This window comes from Protomyctophum bolini (genome assembly GCF_963924005.1).
Source record: "Protomyctophum bolini genome assembly, chromosome: 19".
NCBI classification, from domain to species: Eukaryota; Metazoa; Chordata; class Actinopteri; order Myctophiformes; family Myctophidae; genus Protomyctophum; species Protomyctophum bolini.
Window position 1 is genome coordinate 19688694 of NC_137880.1, and position 19823 is coordinate 19708516.

General features: G+C 46.1%; 1 protein-coding gene across 4 annotated transcripts in view; it reads left to right on the forward strand.

The window, feature by feature from the left end:
• Window positions 1–19823, forward strand: part of sipa1l1 (signal-induced proliferation-associated 1 like 1) — a 77161-nt gene that overhangs the window by 15830 nt on the left and 41508 nt on the right. For all 4 annotated transcript variants that reach the window (XR_013965907.1, XM_080791174.1, XM_080791176.1 and 1 more), the window contains exons 3-8: window positions 9345–9500; window positions 10078–11583; window positions 12671–12905; window positions 13450–13580; window positions 17822–18010; window positions 18225–18399. Coding sequence is in view for 3 of the 4 variants with exons in the window: in XM_080791174.1 (XP_080647300.1) it covers window positions 10225–11583; window positions 12671–12905; window positions 13450–13580; window positions 17822–18010; window positions 18225–18399 (2089 nt within the window). In the remaining variant the exon portion in view is untranslated. The remainder of the gene's footprint in view (window positions 1–9344; window positions 9501–10077; window positions 11584–12670; window positions 12906–13449; window positions 13581–17821; window positions 18011–18224; window positions 18400–19823) is intronic.

Consider the following 19823-nt stretch of genomic DNA (forward strand, 5'->3'; position numbering starts at 1 on the left):
ATGATATATCAGTTGGACTAGTTGGCAAAGATCTGCTATTTCCACCAAATGTTATCCCCAGAGTACGGATGCTAGGGTTCAGGTGATTACTGTAAGTATGAGGCGTTGCTTCGTTTTAAGTCCCGTGAATCAATTTGTGTGAGACTGAAACGAAATGCTAAAATGATGTAACATCATCAAGGTGCGTGTTTGTCTGAGATGTACAGTACAAACTGTGGGAAGGAGTGAGTCATTGTCTACTCTGTCTAGGAACGATCCTGCATGCTTTTAAGCCCTGGGAACCATTAGGCACCTGTTGGAGCCTTGGCATGCATGTACCCGTCTTGGATTTACTGTACACACACACATACACACACACACACACACCGACAGAAGCGATGCACGCACACAAACGCATATAGGCACTCGGACACACTCACTCGCCCCTCTAAATGTACAGCTGACAGCAGGTGTGTCATATGTAAATGTCCAAGGCTGAGTCACAATGTGGAGATGACGTCAGTCTATCTCTGTAGGAACAGGTTTAACATGATCTAACTTGATCAAAATTGTCAGTGGGGGATCCGAACAGACGTACTCGGTCCACTCGGTTCACAATACTTTTATATTTAGTAATGCATTGATGTGTCCATCACTTCAATGTTGAAGCTGGTAAAGGTGGGGCTGATTTCTCTTTATGTGCTGCTTGGTAGCTTCACCGTCCTAGAGTATAATACATCATCATTTATTTATAATACATACATCATATTAAGTAGGGATGTCGGACATCCCAATAGATACCGATCTGATCTTTATATTTTTATATAACACTTATGCCATATCACAATAGCAAATATCTTAATGTATGTCACTCTAGTGTAGTCTGTTGTGTTGCTTTTCAATTATTGAAAGGCAAAATGTGACTATACTTTCATTAGAATGACATTGTGTTTTTTTTTTTCTTTCTATGAAAGCATGTAATCAAAAGCAAAACATTTATGTATTGGTTCATTAGAGTGAATACAGTTCTACAGTTTGTATAACAGAAGTTGAAGACAAGACTTCCAATGGTTCTTAGGTATGAAGCCGAATGTGCCTTGGGCTGTATGACACTTTTGAGGGTGGAAATTGATAGTAGCAGTATTAGTAATTATATCCGTTAGGGATCACCTTGTTACTCAATCTGGCCCGTTCGACCTAGGCTTCTTATTTTATAGTCATCACGACGTCACTGCCATGACATTGCGTTGCTTCCCGTTGTCGTGGCAACAGAAGTCAAGTTAAAACTCTTAAAGAGTATCTCTCTCATTCAGAGAGAGTACTACAGACACCCCTCCACCTGTGCCATCATCCATAGAGGGGGTTGCATTTATTTTCTCCCTGATTCCGATCTTTTGAAAATCGTGTGATCGGAGCCGATCTCCCGATCCGATCAGGACAACCCTATTTATAATTTAATGTATGTTTTATAATAGTCCAAATCTGCACATTACTACAGTATATTAGACCACATAGTGTGCCAGGTACCCCTGAAAAATATGTTGGAGATTTTGAGATCCTGGAAATATTCATAATATTTTCAAAATTTGTATTTGATGTGTTTGTCATCTTACCCCCCCCCCCCCCCCCACCTTATTGTTGTCGGACGAGCCCTGCAACAGACGAGCAACTGTGCCTACATCCATGTAGCATGCCAGTACATTAGCCTTTACATTTCCATGCAGGTGAAATAGTTTGGCTGTGATTAGTGGGTGGCACTCAGGCTGTTGGCAGCGCAGCGCCAAAACACAATGGAGGCTGATTAATGAATTCAGTGTGCCGTGCTGCTGTGAGATTTGTCTAGGAATATTAACTAGGTCCAAATTACAGTGTTCTTGACATGAGACGGAGGAAGAGAGCACACACACACACACACACACACACACACACACACACACACACACACACACACAGAGCAAAGCAAATGCATTCAAGAAATGTCTGCCCTTCTTTCTTTCTGAAACACCCTCTCTCTCTCTCTCGCCCTCCCTCTCATTGTTCAGGAGCTTGTACAGTGCTAGCCACTGTCATTCAAACAGTCAGCCTGCTCTGTAATTATTAGCTTGTGTGTGACTCACGCTGGTGGTGGGCTCACTGGAGACCAGACCACCTGTTCTTCCGCCTCCAGCACATTTTCCAAAGGTCTGGGCTCTTCCATTAGCCTTAATGTCCACAACTATGACCTTGTACAGAAGCTCCACCACACCTCTCTAGACTGTGTTACATGAACCTATTAAGACCTCGGGCCTTCTAAAGGGAGGGACTAGGGGAGAAGAGATCCACAAGAACTCAAAGACGAGTCATTTTATGTTTCGTTGCACTCTGAAAATGGCAGATCTACATGCTCACAACGCGTCGCGCTGACCTGTTGTGAGCTTGTAGATCGGCTATTTTCAGCATGCAAGTGTACAATCACTCATCACGACGCCATCGAAGCCCGCCAAAATACATTTTAGTCAACTAAATCAACTGTACATTTAATCGACTATAATCTTACAATATTTAGTCGCCTAAAACTGAACTAAAACTTAAACATTTCAGATATGACTAGAACTAAAATGAATTTTATTCAAAAGACTGACTAAAACCAAATGGAGACTGCAGAGGAGTCCATGCACTGATAGTGTTTCCAGTGGAGCGGGCCAGGCAGCTCTCGGGGGTGTAAGCCACATCGATGCTCCCTCCACTCATTTACAGAACACGTTTTCCATGAAAGGTTACAGACTATCTGTCGGGATAATTGGCCACATGTGACTCCAGAGGGTCACTGCCATGCCGCCTTCATTCTTCCTCACTCGCTAACCCTCCACCTTTTCCCTTTTACAAATGTCTATTTAGCAGTGGTGGAAGATTTTTTACTTGAGTAACAGTATCAATACCACCATGTAGAAAAGTTCTGTTACAAGTCAAAGTCTGATATTCCAAATTTACTTGAGTACATGACATCAACAGAATTATGCAGAATGTCCCATTTTGCAAGTTTCCAAATGTATAAACCCCTTTGAAAATAGCAGATCTACAAGCTCACAGCTTGTGAGCTTGTGGATTGGCTATTTTGAAATAGGGCTGAAGTGGTTAGTCTATGTTTTTTGTAATAATCTAAAACTATAAAGTAACTAGTAATTAACTTCAAGTAATTGTAGTGGAGTAAAAGTACAACATTTGCCTCTGAGATGTAGTGGAATAGAACTAAAAGTATTGAAAATGGGAAATACAGTAAAGTTAAACTACACCCATCTCTCTTTCTCCTCTCATTCCCTGACTTTCTCTCTTACCATCATGTCAAACATTTCATTTTCTCTGGCTCTGTGCTTATATCTACTGTATATACATCTCTCCTGGTGTACTGTACTGTACTACCACGTCCCTCTCTGTATATCCACTCTCCTGGTGTACTGTACTGTACTGTACTGTACTGTACTGTACCTGTACTACCACGTCCCTCTCTGTATATACATCTCTCCTGGTGTACTGTACTGTACTGTACTGTACCTGTACTACCACGTCCCTCTCTGTATATACACTCTCCTGGTGTACTGTACTGTACTGTACCTGTACTACCACGTCCCTCTCTGTATATACACTCTCCTGGTGTACTGTACTGTACTGTACCTGTACTACCACGTCCCTCTCTGTATATACACTCTCCTGGTGTACTGTACTGTACTGTACTGTACTGTACTGTACTGTACTGTACTGTACTGTACCTGTACTACCACGTCCCTCTCTGTATATCCACTCTCCTGGTGTACTGTACTGTACTGTACTGTACTGTACTGTACCTGTACTACCACGTCCCTCTCTGTATATACATCTCTCCTGGTGTACTGTACTGTACTGTACTGTACTGTACTGTACTGTACTGTACCTGTACTACCACGTCCCTCTCTGTATATACATCTCTCCTGGTGTACTGTACTGTACTGTACTGTACTGTACCTGTACTACCACGTCCATCTCTGTATATACATCTCTCCTGGTGTACTGTACTGTACTGTACTGTACCTGTACTACCACGTCCATCTCTGTATATACACTCTCCTGGTGTACTGTACCTGTACTGTACTGTACTGTACCTGTACTACCACGTCCCTCTCTGTATATCCACTCTCCTGGTGTACTGTACTGTACTGTACTGTACTGTACCTGTACTACCACGTCCCTCTCTGTATATACACTCTCCTGGTGTACTGTACTGTACTGTACCTGTACTACCACGTCCCTCTCTGTATATACACTCTCCTGGTGTACTGTACTGTACTGTACTGTACTGTACCTGTACTACCACGTCCCTCTCTGTATATCCACTCTCCTGGTGTACTGTACTGTACTGTACTGTACTGTACCTGTACTACCACGTCCCTCTCTGTATATACATCTCTCCTGGTGTACTGTACTGTACTGTACTGTACCTGTACTACCACGTCCCTCTCTGTATATACATCTCTCCTGGTGTACTGTACTGTACTGTACTGTACTGTACTGTACCTGTACTACCACGTCCATCTCTGTATATACATCTCTCCTGGTGTACTGTACTGTACTGTACTGTACCTGTACTACCACGTCCATCTCTGTATATACACTCTCCTGGTGTACTGTACCTGTACTGTACTGTACTGTACCTGTACTACCACGTCCCTCTCTGTATATCCACTCTCCTGGTGTACTGTACTGTACTGTACTGTACTGTACTGTACCTGTACTACCACGTCCCTCTCTGTATATACATCTCTCCTGGTGTACTGTACTGTACTGTACCTGTACTACCACGTCCCTCTCTGTATATACATCTCTCCTGGTGTACTGTACTGTACTGTACTGTACTGTACTGTACCTGTACTACCACGTCCCTCTCTGTATATACATCTCTCCTGGTGTACTGTACTGTACTGTACCTGTACTACCACGTCCCTCTCTGTATATCCACTCTCCTGGTGTACTGTACTGTACTGTACCTGTACTACCACGTCCATCTCTGTGCAAGTGAGAGAAAGGCCATCGTTCAGTTGGTTGCTGGGATACTAGGGAAAGTGAGTATTTTTGTGTATGTGTGTTTTCTTTTTGTGTGCGTGACAGTGCGTCGCAGCACCTATTTAAATGCACTGAATGTTCAGCATACCGCTAGTTTCTCCCACAAGCTTGCCGCATGTAGGGAAACAACAGAAGTGCCGTCTAAATTCCTCCATTGCAGGCAGTAGTACATGGTGTAACAGAGCTGACACTGTAGTGGGAGAAGACGATGGGTCCTGTCAAATACGTCTACAGGGTGGTGGTGATGATGGTATGTCACTTTGCAATACAGTAGATCATGTGTAGAATGGTGTCTGGGCCCCCAAATACTTGGCAAAACATTAAGATTAAAAATATAATATAACATTAATTAAAAAAGAAGAAGAAATTATATAATGATGTAAAATGTGTTTTCATTGTGATACCAATACATAATAACTTAAAAATATGCTACGGTGGTTCCATTGATCCGAGTCAGCACACCTCGATTGATTATTAAAATAAACGTGCTCTGAAAATGCACACGGCAACCACTTCAACCATTATTTTTTACTTTAACTATTGAAAAATAGCAGACGTTCAAGGTCTACAAGCTTGTAGATCTGCTATTTTTGAAGAGAAAAAGTTCACATCTTTGAAATGTATGTTCTTTCACGGTGAACGTTTTAACTAAAATCTTTGCTTTTTTGTGGCCATTTTGAGGCCATGTACATACAATTCTAGGGGTTCTTGACATGAAAATGTTTGAGAACCACTGATATACTGTAGAAAAAAAGGATTTAGAAGACATTTAGTAGAATCTGGTCTCAGGTCTTAATGGGTTAATAAGTGGTCAGGTGTGTCGGTGGTCATGCGTAGCGGCTCCAACAGTATCCCTGCTGGGTCCTCTCTTTTGACCTGCCAAATAGTCCAATCATCCTTTCACCCTCTATTAAAGCACACTTAGTGCTGCCCTACAAATGGCTCGGGAGACGGCATGTTTCAACAGCATGGTTAAACTTTTACAGCATGGTTAAAATTTCACTACGCATCATTTTAAACATTCACAGAATTCTTTAAGGGACTTCAGAGGCGAGTCTGAAATGTCAATACGCCTAGATACTGTTTACATACCGTGGAACCAATCGCTATATCCTATACCAGCAAGGCAGCTGATGGTGATAAATTAATCATTTGGTTTACAAGACCCTGAATATTCCCACAGTGATTTTCTTTTAAATTCCTGTGAATAGCAAGCTGTGCAGTTGGATGCCAGCCTGCTTTTAACCAAGCACAGATGTCGCCACACTATATAAATCTGTTGATTTGTAGAGGCGCTCGTTGCCTCTATTCTCTAGAGTGTGTTTTATGCCTTTGTCTAGGACTAGGACCATAACCTTATACTATACGCCAGGGGTTCTCAACGTTTTTGGCTGGGGACCCCCGGAAATGCTTTGGCCATGTCTCTCTCGCGATGACAAGAAGCCTCTTGTGATCTACATCAATCAGCCAATCCCGTTCACATTGGACAGAGTGTGCCTGACTCTGCCCTGTCTGTATAATGTGATATAAATCTCTGAATGTTAAGCAAATGCGTCAGCTACTCTTGCTCTGGGGCCTATTATCAGCGGAACGGGCTGTGAGAGGCTGTGAGGATGAGATTGAGAATCCTCCACATTTCAATCATGGTGTTGGCGCCTGTTGATTTAAGGGTTTCTGGCTACAATTGCCCTCAGCAGTTCAGCACAGGCAGCCATCCCTCCGTTTTAAAGTCAGCCAGTCACGCTCTAGGGCCATGACTTGGTAAATGGCCTGTGACAGGTGGAGAAGCCTGCTTCAATAACGGGCTGAGAGGCAATGCACGTCAAGGGCATTGCCTTCATATAGCAGATGGTGTGCAGTCATATCTTGCTGTTTGTTTGTTTGTTTGCAGAGTTGGAGAAATGAGATTAAACCATTGTAGTGTTTATTGTGTCCAATCCTCGTACTATAGCTTTATTTCTTTAAATCAACTAAATGTAATTTCATTCAGAACACACAGCACATTTAACATGGCACAGCGTGGTTCTCTCGATTTCGTTTATGCATGCTATGTTAATTCTTCTTCTGCCACTAGCCGTTGGCATAAATTAAGTTAGCCTATGCCACCATTCCTCCATTCACCTTCACTTAAGAGAAGGAGTTTGCCCCTCCAGTGCCCAATACACACACTTTAGTATTATTAGCACAAGCACACACTGTACCTCTCACCAGGAATGTTTGCATGTCTGGAGCGACGCAGTACAAAGTCACAAATTACATCCGAACTTTGGATGGCTGAAGATCCACCATGGACAGCTCTGCATGAAAATCCTGCTTGTAACCGAGTTAAACAGAGATTTAACCTCCCATAGCTGGTGGTGACGGAGGCGTTGCATAGCAACCAGATCAATGTCAAAAGCTGCCGTGGGGCTCAACCATTACAGTATATACACGAAGTATACCTTGCTACGTTGTGGTCCGTATATATACGGACCTAGCAAATAACGCCCCCTAGCGGTGGGGTCGGACTTGACAGAAAAATAATGAATTCATAAAAATGTATGCAAACAAGCTGAGGACCATTATTCTACAACATAATTCAGTCTTGCCAGCTTTGTTGTGTAAATGTTTTCTATCGGGGAGACAGTTAAAACGCCTAGGAAGCTTAAATTAGTTGCCTCTGGCACGGAAGGCAACTCTTTCAGGGGTAGCTGATCTGTATTCATTCCAACCCGGTATGACAATGCCTCATCTTATTTCAAACATGCACCTTCATTATCCAGTTAATATCCACTCACTTCTTAAGTTCTTAGTGTCTGGGTAAATATCATTGGTTTGGCCCAGCCGCCCAAGTTACTGCTTGATGATTCTCTGAAAGAAATATTATTACACAGCATGAAGCACCACTTAATAATTGATTAACCTCCCTAAAAGCTTGCCAGTGGGCCTTTTTTTTAGGCAAGCTAAATGTCTGTCTGTGTCTGTGTCTGTCTGTCAACACCTTAGGGCGATGTACTAGTTTTCCAAGTATAAATCAGGCTGTACTAGCATAAGTGAGGCTAGGGGAGACCAGATTTTGCAACTTTTGAGTTTGTGCTTTTTGTTACTCTACAAACTCATCAGAGAGTTTAGCCAAACAGATGCTCTAGTGTAGAAACGAACTGCTACTCACAGAGGCAGCTGGGGTCAGCTCTTCGTCAGTATGGGCCGAAGGAGGCTGACAGACTAGAAAAATGTTTTGCACAGATGGCACAGTAAATTAATGAACTCGCAGTAACAAAGTGAGCGACACTTCACTAGTGTGTATTGAATGAACGTTACGACTTTCAATGGCTGCAAAGAGCCCCTTGGCATGCTGTCACATTGTTATTGATTTGAACAACCAAGTGTCCAGGTTGATGTCTGAGCCACATTCCAAGGTTATGTCCTTTGTGTAAAGGCGTTTTTTAATCTGCCCATTTATTTTCCAGTTGTCATTAAATATGTGCAACTATAATGCTTGTACAAGGATACTTACTACATTAGAATAGTCATTGTCGATGGGAAAACTGGATGGTGCAGAGTTTGAAATCATGGCTTTGCAGTGTATGGCCACTTAACTGATGTAATATTTGTATTCTTGTTCTGGAATGGATCTTCACATACAGCCGATACCTATCCTAACTGATTGAGTGACGACACCCAGTTGAGTTTTCAAGGCCATACCCAACTTGAGAAAGCCCAGATGGGCGAAACATTGTTTAGGTTGAAATACGGGGAGCAGAATTGTATTGTGTGCGGACGTTTAATTTTTCCTTCATCCAAGATCCTCATTAATCCATTAATAACGGTAAAGCATCCATGTCATGTTAGATTTTTGCATAATTGGCTCTTCAAAAATAGCAGATCTACAAGCTCACAGCGTGTGACTTCATGCCGTGTTTGCACATCTGCAATCTTGAAAGTGAGAACTACTGATTTAGAGTAGACGGCATTTGTAGAATCAGCCTCAGGTCTTGGGGGGGAAATGAAGTAGGCATGAACTGCTGTGGGTCTGTGTTCTCTGTTTCCCTGCTACTCCCCTGGTGGGGGAGTAGCTCATCTGAACTCACATTTGTAGGTCAGCTTTGATGCTTTGCAACTTGTAAGTTGTAACAGCTTCTCGCTTCCTCTCTGTTGTTCCCTCATCTTTTCTTTTTTTTTTGTAAACTTTATTTTTACATTTTCTTTCGTTATTACATTTTTACAGTACATTGCATTACATGTATGTATGTTCCCTCATCTTTTGTTGTTTCCTCTATCTCCCTTGTCAATACCCCCCCCCCCCTCTACAGGATCTCAGCTAGTCTATCTCAAGTTGGTTCCATCTCAAGTTGGTTCTATCTCAAGTTGGTTCCAGTCCGGTTCTATATGGCCAGAATGCAGTTCATCCTGTAGAAACACCTCCGCCATTTCCTTCCTTCTTCCTATCAACCTCCAGCTCTGTGAAGGTGATCACTTTACTGCCGTCTCCATAATGATTGGCCTATCTCCTTATAGGGATATGCTAGCCTTATTACCGACCACAATGCTGGTGCCAAGCTTGACATTAACACAATGCACTGCCATGCACTTTAGAGCAGGGGTGCAGCCAAAGGTCAATGCAAATGCTCATGCTGAATGCTGATCGTTGCTGTTTTTGGTGCATTTGCATATTATTTGTGAGTTTGCAAGATTATTATCGTCTATCGTGGCCCATACAAATTCGTCCGTGACCCATAAATGGGCCACAACGTTTGGGAAACGGTGGCATAGACTATCAAACCATATTGAAACATGTATTACCTCCAGTAACATTCATTAGAGAAATAGAGGTATCCTAATAATGGTGATGAGATGACATGGTAGAACTGAGTCTACTCTATTTATGAACTTCACCCCCTAATGATTGTTTGGTGGATGCTTCAATATAGCAATACATAACGTTATCTGAAAAAAAGTGTTTAATTGACAAAGAATTCTGTGCAGTGCTTTTATGAAGGCCGCTTAGTATGAGCTTTGCTTCTTCTTGCTTCTTCTCTCCTCCAGCACCCCATGAACTGGTGAGGTTCCTCTCGGTGAACATAATGCTGCAGACCTTCATCTGAGTCCCCTTCGCTTCCTCCCTCATCCCACACCCCCCTACCTGGCCTTCCCCCTCTCCCGGCTGTCCTCTTCCCCCCCAACTCCTCCGCCATGACCAGCTTGAAGCGCTCCCAGACGGAGCGCTCGGTCGGGGGCTCCGTGCCCGCCACCGACGAGTTCTACACCCGCCGCCTGCGGCTGCCCAACGGCGGGGCGCCGCCGCCCCGCAGCGAGAGCGCCCACATCTCCTCGTCCGCCGTCGGCACCAACCCAGGAGTGCCCAAGATGGGGGTGCGAGCCCGTGTGGCCGACTGGCCGCCCAGAAAAGACGGGGGAGGCGGGGCGATTTGGCACATCACAGTGGAAACAGACTCTCCCAGCTCCACCATGACCAGCTCTTCAGGGTCAGGAAGTGGAGAGCGAGAGAGAGATCGGGTTGGAGGAGGAGGAGGAGGAGGTGGAGGAGGAGGAGGCGGGGTTTCAGCTGTCACGGCCCACAGCAACCTGTCGGCCAAGCTGGGTCACCTGATCAGCCCCCAGGACTCCTCCATGCTGCGGAACATCCACAACACTCTGAAGAACAAGATGCACAGCAAAGGCAAAGACAACCGCTTCCTGTCGCCCGACGGCTACCTGGGCTCGCCGCGCAAAGGCATGCGGCGCATCCGCCAGCGCAGCAACAGCGACATCACCATCAGTGAGCTGGACGGCGACGGCAGTGAGGGCTGGTCCTTCTCCGGGTGGACACCCATGCACCGCGAGTACGGCAGCACGTCGTCCATCGACAAGCACGGCGTGTCCGGGGAGAGCTTCTTCGACATGCTGAAGGGCTACCAGTCCACCGACGACCAGCGCAGCCCCGCACCAGAGAGGCTGGGCGAGCTGCTTACCGTCGCCCCCATCAAACAGCCCGCCCTGGACCTGCCCGACGGGCCGGCCAGAGGCAGCCCCGCCAGCCGGCTGAAGGAACGGGAGAAGCACCTGAAGAGGAGGTCCAAGTCGGAGACGGGCGGAGAGTCGATATTCCGTAAGCTTCGCAACGTCAAGGCCGAGGGCGATTCGTCCCGAGCCGGCTCGGACGTGGAGGACGGGGGCAAGGGAGACGACCTCAGCCCGCCTCCCAAGCCCTGGGTCTGCCAAAAAGGCTTCGCCCACTTCGACGTTCAGTCTCTGATGTTCGACCTCAACGAGGTCATCCACGGCAAGCAGTCTGGAGCCAAGCGCAAGAACACCACCACCGGGGCGTCTGCCGCTGCCGCCGCCGCCTCCTCCAATCAGCTGGGAGTGTGCGGCTCGCCCTGCGGCTCACAGGAGGAGCTCAGCATCAAGGAGGGTGCGGGTGGAGGACATGGCACCAGTCCTGCCTTGGATCCCGGGGACGACAAGAGCAACGACCTGGTGCTCAGCTGCCCCTGCTTCAGGAACGAGATCGGAGGAGAGGGTGAAAGGAGCATCTGTCCCTCCAAACAGGTAGACTGATCTGTATGTTGTTGGTGTTTTTGTTGTTGTTTTTTGCTATTCCACATTAATCAACATGCTCACTCACAAGCTGCTAGTTTGTCAATGCAGGGATGATGCCATTCCGATTTTCCCGGCTTTGTTCGGAAAACCTTTCACATAGTAATTTTACTACTGATAACTAAATTCACAGACAGCACGGCGGCCATGTACTAAATATATATATTCTTTTTTTGTTGGCCCCTATTTTCGCTTATTTATCATTTTGCTTTAACCACTTGAAGCCTAAAAATAGGATATCTACAAGCTTGCAGTAAATAGAAAAGTTCTCAATAAATCATAATATTAATTATTATATTGAATTGCGATGGTTTGACTTGAAATTGTCACATGTTCCATGTGTGACGGGCCTGGTCTCTGGTCTCACATGTTCCCTGTGTTAACTGGGCCTGGTCTCTGGTCTCACATGTTCCCTGTGTGACTGGGCCTGGTCTCTGGTCTCACATGTTCCCTGTGTTAACTGGGCCTGGTCTCTGGTCTCACATGTTCCCTGTGTGACTGGGCCTGGTCTCTGGTCTCACATGTTCCCTGTGTGACTGGGCCTGGTCTCTGGTCTCACATGTTCCCTGTGTTAACTGGGCCTGGTCTCTGGTCTCACATGTTCCCTGTGTGACGGGCCTGGTCTCTGGTCTCACATGTTCCCTGTGTGACTGGGCCTGGTCTTTGGTCTCACATGTTCCCTGTGTGACGGGCCTGGTCTCTGGTCTCACATGTTCCCTGTGTGACTGGGCCTGGTCTCTGGTCTCACATGTTCCCTGTGTTAACTGGGCCTGGTCTCTGGTCTCACATGTTCCCTGTGTGACTGGGCCTGGTCTCTGGTCTCACATGTTCCCTGTGTGATTGGGCCTGGTCTCTGGTCTCACATGTTCCCTGTGTGACGGGCCTGGTCTCTGGTCTCACATGTTCCCTGTGTGACGGGCCTGGTCTCTGGTCTCACATGTTCCCTGTGTGACGGGCCTGGTCTCTGGTCTCACATGTTCCCTGTGTGACGGGCCTGGTCTCTGGTCTCACATGTTCCCTGTGTTCTCTGGTCTCCCAGCAGGGCAGCATCGGCAGCGGGGGGGGCAGTGGGGGGGGTAGCTCCAGCAGCAACTCGGGCAGTACAGAAGAAGGGCCTCAGGAGGCCACCCTCAGCACCCACTTCACCAACGCTGGCGTGGCCGTGCTGGAGGCTCCCAAGGACGGGCCGGGGCAGCACGGAGACAGGACCAAGCGATACATCGAGCATGTGGACCTCGGCGCCTATTACTACCGCAAGTTCTTCTATCTGAGAGGTGAGAGCTCTGCTGTGAACCGACCACTCATACATTCAGTTCCGGGGGACTTTATATGGCTGTGGCTCGATCTATACCAGGGGTTCTCAAACTGTTTAATTTCAAGGATTACCCGGTCCTTGAAACCGAGTAACTCCCATAACTCAGAGATGCAGACCTGTAAGGGTCCATTTAGAATCACCTGAAGGAACGCTGAGGGTCCCTGGCCTCACTTTGAGAACCACTGTGCTCTATAGGATGCAGAGCCATTTTGTAGAGTGTGCGTCCGACAAAGATGTTGTTCTTTTCTCACCCTCTGTCACTTTCTTTTTGAGCGGCGCTAGCGTATGCGTATGCCTGCCAGCTGCAGGTCATCCACCTCCTGATTGACACACACACACACACACACACACACACACACACACACACACACACACACACACAGAGAGAGAGTAACTACAACAATAAAAGTATAGTTGCACCACTCAGTTCAGACGGGTCAGATGCATTCATCGTTTTCTTACCCCCACCAACGTTCATCTCTCATTCATGCGTCCGCTTCCAGAACACTGGAACTACCTGGGGGTGGATGAGACCTTGGGGCCGGTGGCGGTGAGTCTGCGGAGGGAGAAAGTGGACGAGCACAAAGAGCACGGCCAACAGTACAACTACAGGGTCATCTTCAGGACCAGCGAGGTACAACACCACCACATTACACTGTTATGTGTGTGTGTGTGTGTGTGTGTGTGTGTGTGTGTGTGTGTGTGTGTGTGTGTGTAGGGGTGCAACACAATTATAGCAATCCCAATTTTTGGCACGTCGTCATAAAATAATGTGTTCTTGTTATGAGTTTCTAGTTCAGACATTTTCACAATTTTTTTTCTCCAGAATGACATTGTGCAAGGATGTATAAAACAGGGCTTTAGTGGTTAAGATTTGAAAAAGTAATTGCTAGGATAATCGCCACAAAACTATACTATTGTTGCTCTTTTTTCCCCCGGAACGTTTTCCACCTATAGAATAGATAGGTTGAAAGTGGTTCATTTCAGTTTTGAGAGGGTCCTTTTGGAACCTTTCCTTACACTTAAGGAGTAAAGTTTACATTGATGATTTGACTGTGTATGTATGTACAATATGTGTGCACAATGTGTTTGGTAGGCTCTGTATGTATATCATGCTTTTGCATTTGGTTTAGGTCTACAATAAAGGAGTCCGTTCTCCAAAATGGCTTCACAGTAACACAGTAACTTGAGAGTTGTTAATGTGTGCTGGTGCTGTTCTGTGCTAGCTGTGTGGTATCTGGGAGACCATGGTGACACTGTGATGTTGACCATGCCTGACCTTGAGGCTTTCAAGTAGTGTTTATAGAAGAGAGATATGAGTCCGGGCTCCTATGCTCCTAATGCAGCCTGGTTCGAGTCCCCATCCTGATGAAACGTTGCTGTATGTCACTCCCATCTCTCTCTCCAAGTTCCGTCTGTCTCCAATTACTCTACCAATAAATGCAAAAGGCCACAAAAATATATCTTAATATATTCAGTCCTGCATGAATAAAACATTATCTTGATTTCATTCACCCGTTTTATTCCCATCGCTGCACGTCCTCCAAACAGCTGGTTTTGATTACAGAACTACTAATTTAAAAATAAATCTCATTCAAGATGACATCCAGACAGTGTCAACTTGTTTTACACTTAAAGCTGCTATAAGCAATATGTCAGCAATGGGTAAAATGTGCTCCCAATAACAGTTTAGTCTCTGTGAGACATCTAGGGGCCGCAATCTGCATTCAAAGATTTTCCTAGAAGCTTTGTCATTGGTCGATTTGTCTGTCTACTTCTTGATTGGTTAGTCATTTCGACCGGGTTTTTTTTCGACCAATGACAAAGCTTCTAGGAACATATCTGAATGCAGATTGTGGGGCACGGTGGCACAGTTGGCACAGTTGGTAGTGCTGTCGCCTCACAGCTAGAAGGTCCTGGGTTCGATTCCCGCTCGGGGCACTGTGGGTGCTGGCGGCGTGTTTCCTCCTCCGCGTCATCAGTGCCCATACCCGAAGGCGGGGGTTGGCGAAAGGGCCTTTCTGTGTGGAGTTTGCATGTTCTCCCCGTGTCCCCTAGGGTAGGTACCCTCACAAAAACATGCAGTAATCCTGGTCTCTAAACTGCCTCCCCCTGGCCAGCCGGGGCGCCTGATGGAGGGGAAAGGAACTGGTTGGAATAACGTGTTCCTTTCACGCGCTACGTCCAACCAGGGAAACTCCCCCCTGTCAGGTGTAAAGGAGCAACTTGGACACTCAAGCATGAAGGAAGCATGAGTTAAGTCCGTTGCTCTCCCCAGGTTGGCGGAGGGTGTGTAGAGCCCAGGATCACAGTAGATGATTGACACAGGGGTGAAAAATGGGTTACAAAATCGTGGGATAAAAAATATATTAAGTGAATGCAGATTGTGGCCCCTAGATGTGTCAGAGACAAAAGAAATTGCGAGCGTTTTACTTATTGCTGGCTGACTGAATACAAAAAACAATTTGACATATTATTGCTTATAGCTACTTTAATCAGCATGCTAAAATATGTATCTGAAAACATTATAGGCGTGCATGTAGCGGAGCTACGTCCCATAGCCTGAAGGGATGTGACGTTCTGATTGGTTCAAAAACACATCGATATTTTCTACTGTCTGTCAATTAATCTTTATTTCTAATCGATTACATCGATTAGATTGAGTAACGGTTGCACCCCTAATTAGAAACACGTGACTGTTATGTCCAACTTGACTACATGCATGTTCCTACTCGTCTGTACCACAGGCCCTGTGTGAATTAAAGCAGCCTTCCCTTACTGCCATCTTCCTTTCCTTCTATAGAAGCACTGCTAAACCCCAGATAAAGCATTTCTTCATCCCCCTGCAAGCTCTACCGCCCACACACACTCGCTCACGGAGTGAGCACTGCTATTTCCTAGCTAAAAGAGGCAGATGCCAATATAATAATGGCAGAGGTACTTATGTATAGAGTGAAATCATGGCTCTCCTATAGAAGCTTCCCATGAGTAATGACCATGTCAATCGCTTGGGATGACGCATGGCCCAACGCACAGCCTCCCCCCCCCCCCCCTCCATGCTATTTTCAGAGTGGGAAGCGGTGCAGGTATTTGTGTACTGTATGTGTGTGGGCTGCAGTGTGTGGGCCGGCGTCAGTGAGAAAAGGCCCAGTGTCCGCCGAGAAGAGAGCCATTGTCCCCTGGTGCTCTGTTTCTCCTCACTTCAAGAGAATGGCATGGCGCGACTGCAGACACACACACACACTCACACACACAGACTTGTGTCGGTTATCTGTGGGAGCCACTGGAGCTGCTCCGATCTCCCAGCTGTTTATTTGGTCTTGGTACATGTGCAGGTCCTTCTATTGCTGTCCTCGCACTGTCCTGGAGTATGTTTTTACCCCCGAAAGCTCCTCGCACTGTCCTGGAGTATGTTTTTACCCCCCGAGACTCTTCATGGAGGAACAACAGCAAAGCCCACACACATTCTGTTCTGCGCACTGCGTGAGAACACGCTGCCATTCTGTATGGGTGAAGCTAGCATGCTGACACTCATCAGTAGTTCTATTCAAAGTGAGTGTCTGCTTGGCCCAGAGGTCAGCGCAGCTAATTATTTTACTATGGCTCGTGCTGGTGCCGTGTTTCTAAAGGAGGTCAATTTGGGCAAATGACTTTGAACTATTCGTGACCTTGGGGCATCTGGGTGGCGCAGTGGTAAGGTTCCTGCCAAACCAACCACTACAGCGACTAGTGTTTTCAATCCTTTGCGGTACGTCTGGTTAAGCTCCAACAAACACAATAGAAACACAATAGAACACTTTGAAACACACATGACATACCTTGATATACTGTATATGGCCCATTAAAATCTGCTGCTGAAGCAATCAAATGAAGCTGTGGAGAACCGACCTGGAACAGGGAACGGTTATGGCACCTTCTGGAAACCAGAGACTACAGTTGGGGTATGCTTCAGTAAAAGGCTGCCTACAAATCCACTACAACTTTCAGCCTTAGAAATGAACTACTGTAAGGGCTAGATCTTGCATTATATATGCAAGCCGCCTCCTGGCTCCATCCTCGCACATAATCGGCAGAATGTGTGTGAATGTGCTTTTTTTGTGAAATCATGTGATTTCTTACCGTAGTTTTCCAACGACATTTCTGGGTGTGAATCTGAGAGTAATAGCATGTTCCTCTGCATGCATTATCCTCCCGGTGAAACACGACAGTGACAAAAGACTACGATACAAGGGGGAGTTGAAAATTGCCTAAATCAGGAGAAAGGTTTGTAAAAGTTATTTTCTACTGTACGTTGTGTGATCATATGATGAGCCAAGGCACGATGATTTGCGTCCTCATAAAGACTTCAGTCCCACAGTAATGACAGGCCTCACAATGGCAGGCCTCCCTTGTGGTTGGACACATCAGAGCATACAGTAACCACAACTCTGTTAAGCTATTGTTTTTGTCCATTTGCCTTTGTATCTGCCTGCTTGTTTGTCTACTTATTTGATTATATAAAAGAAATGTCTGCTAGCATAGCATGTCTGCAGTGTAATTCGTGTTTGGATGGAGCACAGAATGATATATTAAACCATTTCCAGAGGTGCACCCGCTGGCCCAGTGACGCCACAGCAATGGCAATATTGGAGTCTCACAACCTTTTAAGCTATTGTTTTTGTCCATTTGCCTTTGTATCTGCCTGCTTGTTTGTCTACTTATTTGATTATATATAAGAAATGTCTGCTAGCATAGCATGTCTGCAGTGTAATTGGTGTTTGGATGGAGCACAGAATGATATATTAAACCATTTCCAGAGGTGCACCCGCTGGCCCAGTGACGTCTCACAACCTTCTAATCCTCTTTGTTTCCTCTTCTGCTTCCCCTCCTGCCCAGCTGAACACGCTGCGCGGCTCCATCCTGGAGGACGCGGTGCCGTCCACCTCCAAGCACGGCATGGCCCGAGGCCTTCCCCTCAAAGAGGTGCTGGACTACCTGGTGCCTGAGCTCAACGCCCACTGCCTGCGCCTGGCCCTCAACACACCCAAGGTCACCGAGCAGCTGATGAAGCTGGACGAGCAGGGGGTGAGCAGGGGGTTTTCAACCCTTGTTGCATTTAAGCGACAGACCATCATTTGATATGATTTTGCATCTCAGACCCTAAAACTAAAGAATAATGTCCCCATTTCCATGCTGTATGTTGGTGCCATAGGAGAGATAACAGGCAAACGTTGATCATGTGTCCATGGCTATTTTTTCTTTTGGGTCTCAAGCTGAAAACATCCCATTGTCTTTGTAGCTGAGCTTCCAGCTGAAGGTGGGGGTGATGTACTGCATGGCGGGCCAGAGCAGCGAGGAGGAGATGTACAACAACGAATCTGCCGGTCCCGCTCTGGAGGAGTTCCTCCAGCTGCTGGGCGACAGGGTCCGACTCAAGGGCTTCACCAAGTACCGCGCTCAGCTGGACACTAAGAGTACGACACGCACACACACATGCATGCACGCACGCACACACGCACACACAGTCTAGCTGAATCTGTTCACCCGCACTCTCTCCTGGGGTTACCAATTAGCAGCATTTCATTGACCACAATGATTCAAAGCACTGCATGTATCTCTCAAGACTGAGTACTGACCCAATTTTATTGCATTTTTTGAAGCGTTTATAGAAGATGAGCTCCAGGGTCATTTGGATGAGGACGAAAAATAAATAAGCATTACAATGAAATCCATTTAACACAGTCAAATCAGTTAATTTAACTCTAGAAGTCATATTTAGACTCACGCTGCATGATAACCAACCCCACAATAATAATTACGTAGTCAAGAACACTAACGTTGTTAGTGTGGTAATGTAATGGTCCTGCAGTATTTAAATGGTTTTAGTTGCGGAGCTCCTCTGAGTCAGTTCTGTCAGAGCCTAACGGTACTCGGTGTGTGTGTGTGTGTGTGTGTGTGTGTCTCTCAAAAATAACGAGCGACCTTGATACAATAATAATCAGTGTGTTGCGTCATGGAGTCCATGAACACCTTGAAATACTGAAATATCTAAAAACACAAATTACCCTCATAAAAACCACAGGAAAGTGTTTATCGTCTCCCAAACATCATTAAATTAATGATTAATAATTAAAATAAATCTGGTTGCAAAAGGGGTGAAGTGGCCCTTTAACGTTTCATTGGTTAATATGGCCCTTCCTCGGAAACTCCCCATTGAATGAATGCAATAGAGTTGGGAAGCTTTGCGGATTACACATCCTTTCAACGCCCTATGACTGGTTGGGCCTACAGTATGCTTCTGTGAAGCCTTATGATTCTCTTAGAAGTATTGTGAAAACTGCCTCCAAAATTATTGGCATCCAGTTGGAGAGCCTCGATCCTTTCTACAATAGACAGCTACTCATGAAGGCCAGGGCCATTCGGCAGGATAATGCCCACCCACTCGAGTCAGAGTACAGGCTGTTGCCATCGGGCCGTCGTCTGGGTGCCCCCGTTGTCAAAAACAACAGATAGAAGCACTCCTTTGTCCCTGTCTCGATTCGTGCAGTCAACGCTGCCAGTAATGTGGTGTTGAAACTAGCACTTTATGCCGGCACTTTATATCTGTGAAGCCTTATGGCTGGTTGGGTCTATGCGAGGAGAGCTTTGGCAGTCTGTGAAGCCTTATGACTGGTTGGGTCTATGTGTGGAGAGCTTTGACAGTCTGTGAAGCCTTATGACTGGTTGGGTCTATGCGAGGAGAGCTTTGACAGTCTGTGAAGCCTTATGACTGGTTGGGTCTATGCGAGGAGAGCTTTAGCAGTCTGTGAAGCCTTATGACTGGTTGGGTCTATGTGAGGAGAGCTTTGGCAGTCTGCTGGTCGTACAGCACGTGCAGGAGACTGCAGTTTCCTCATCC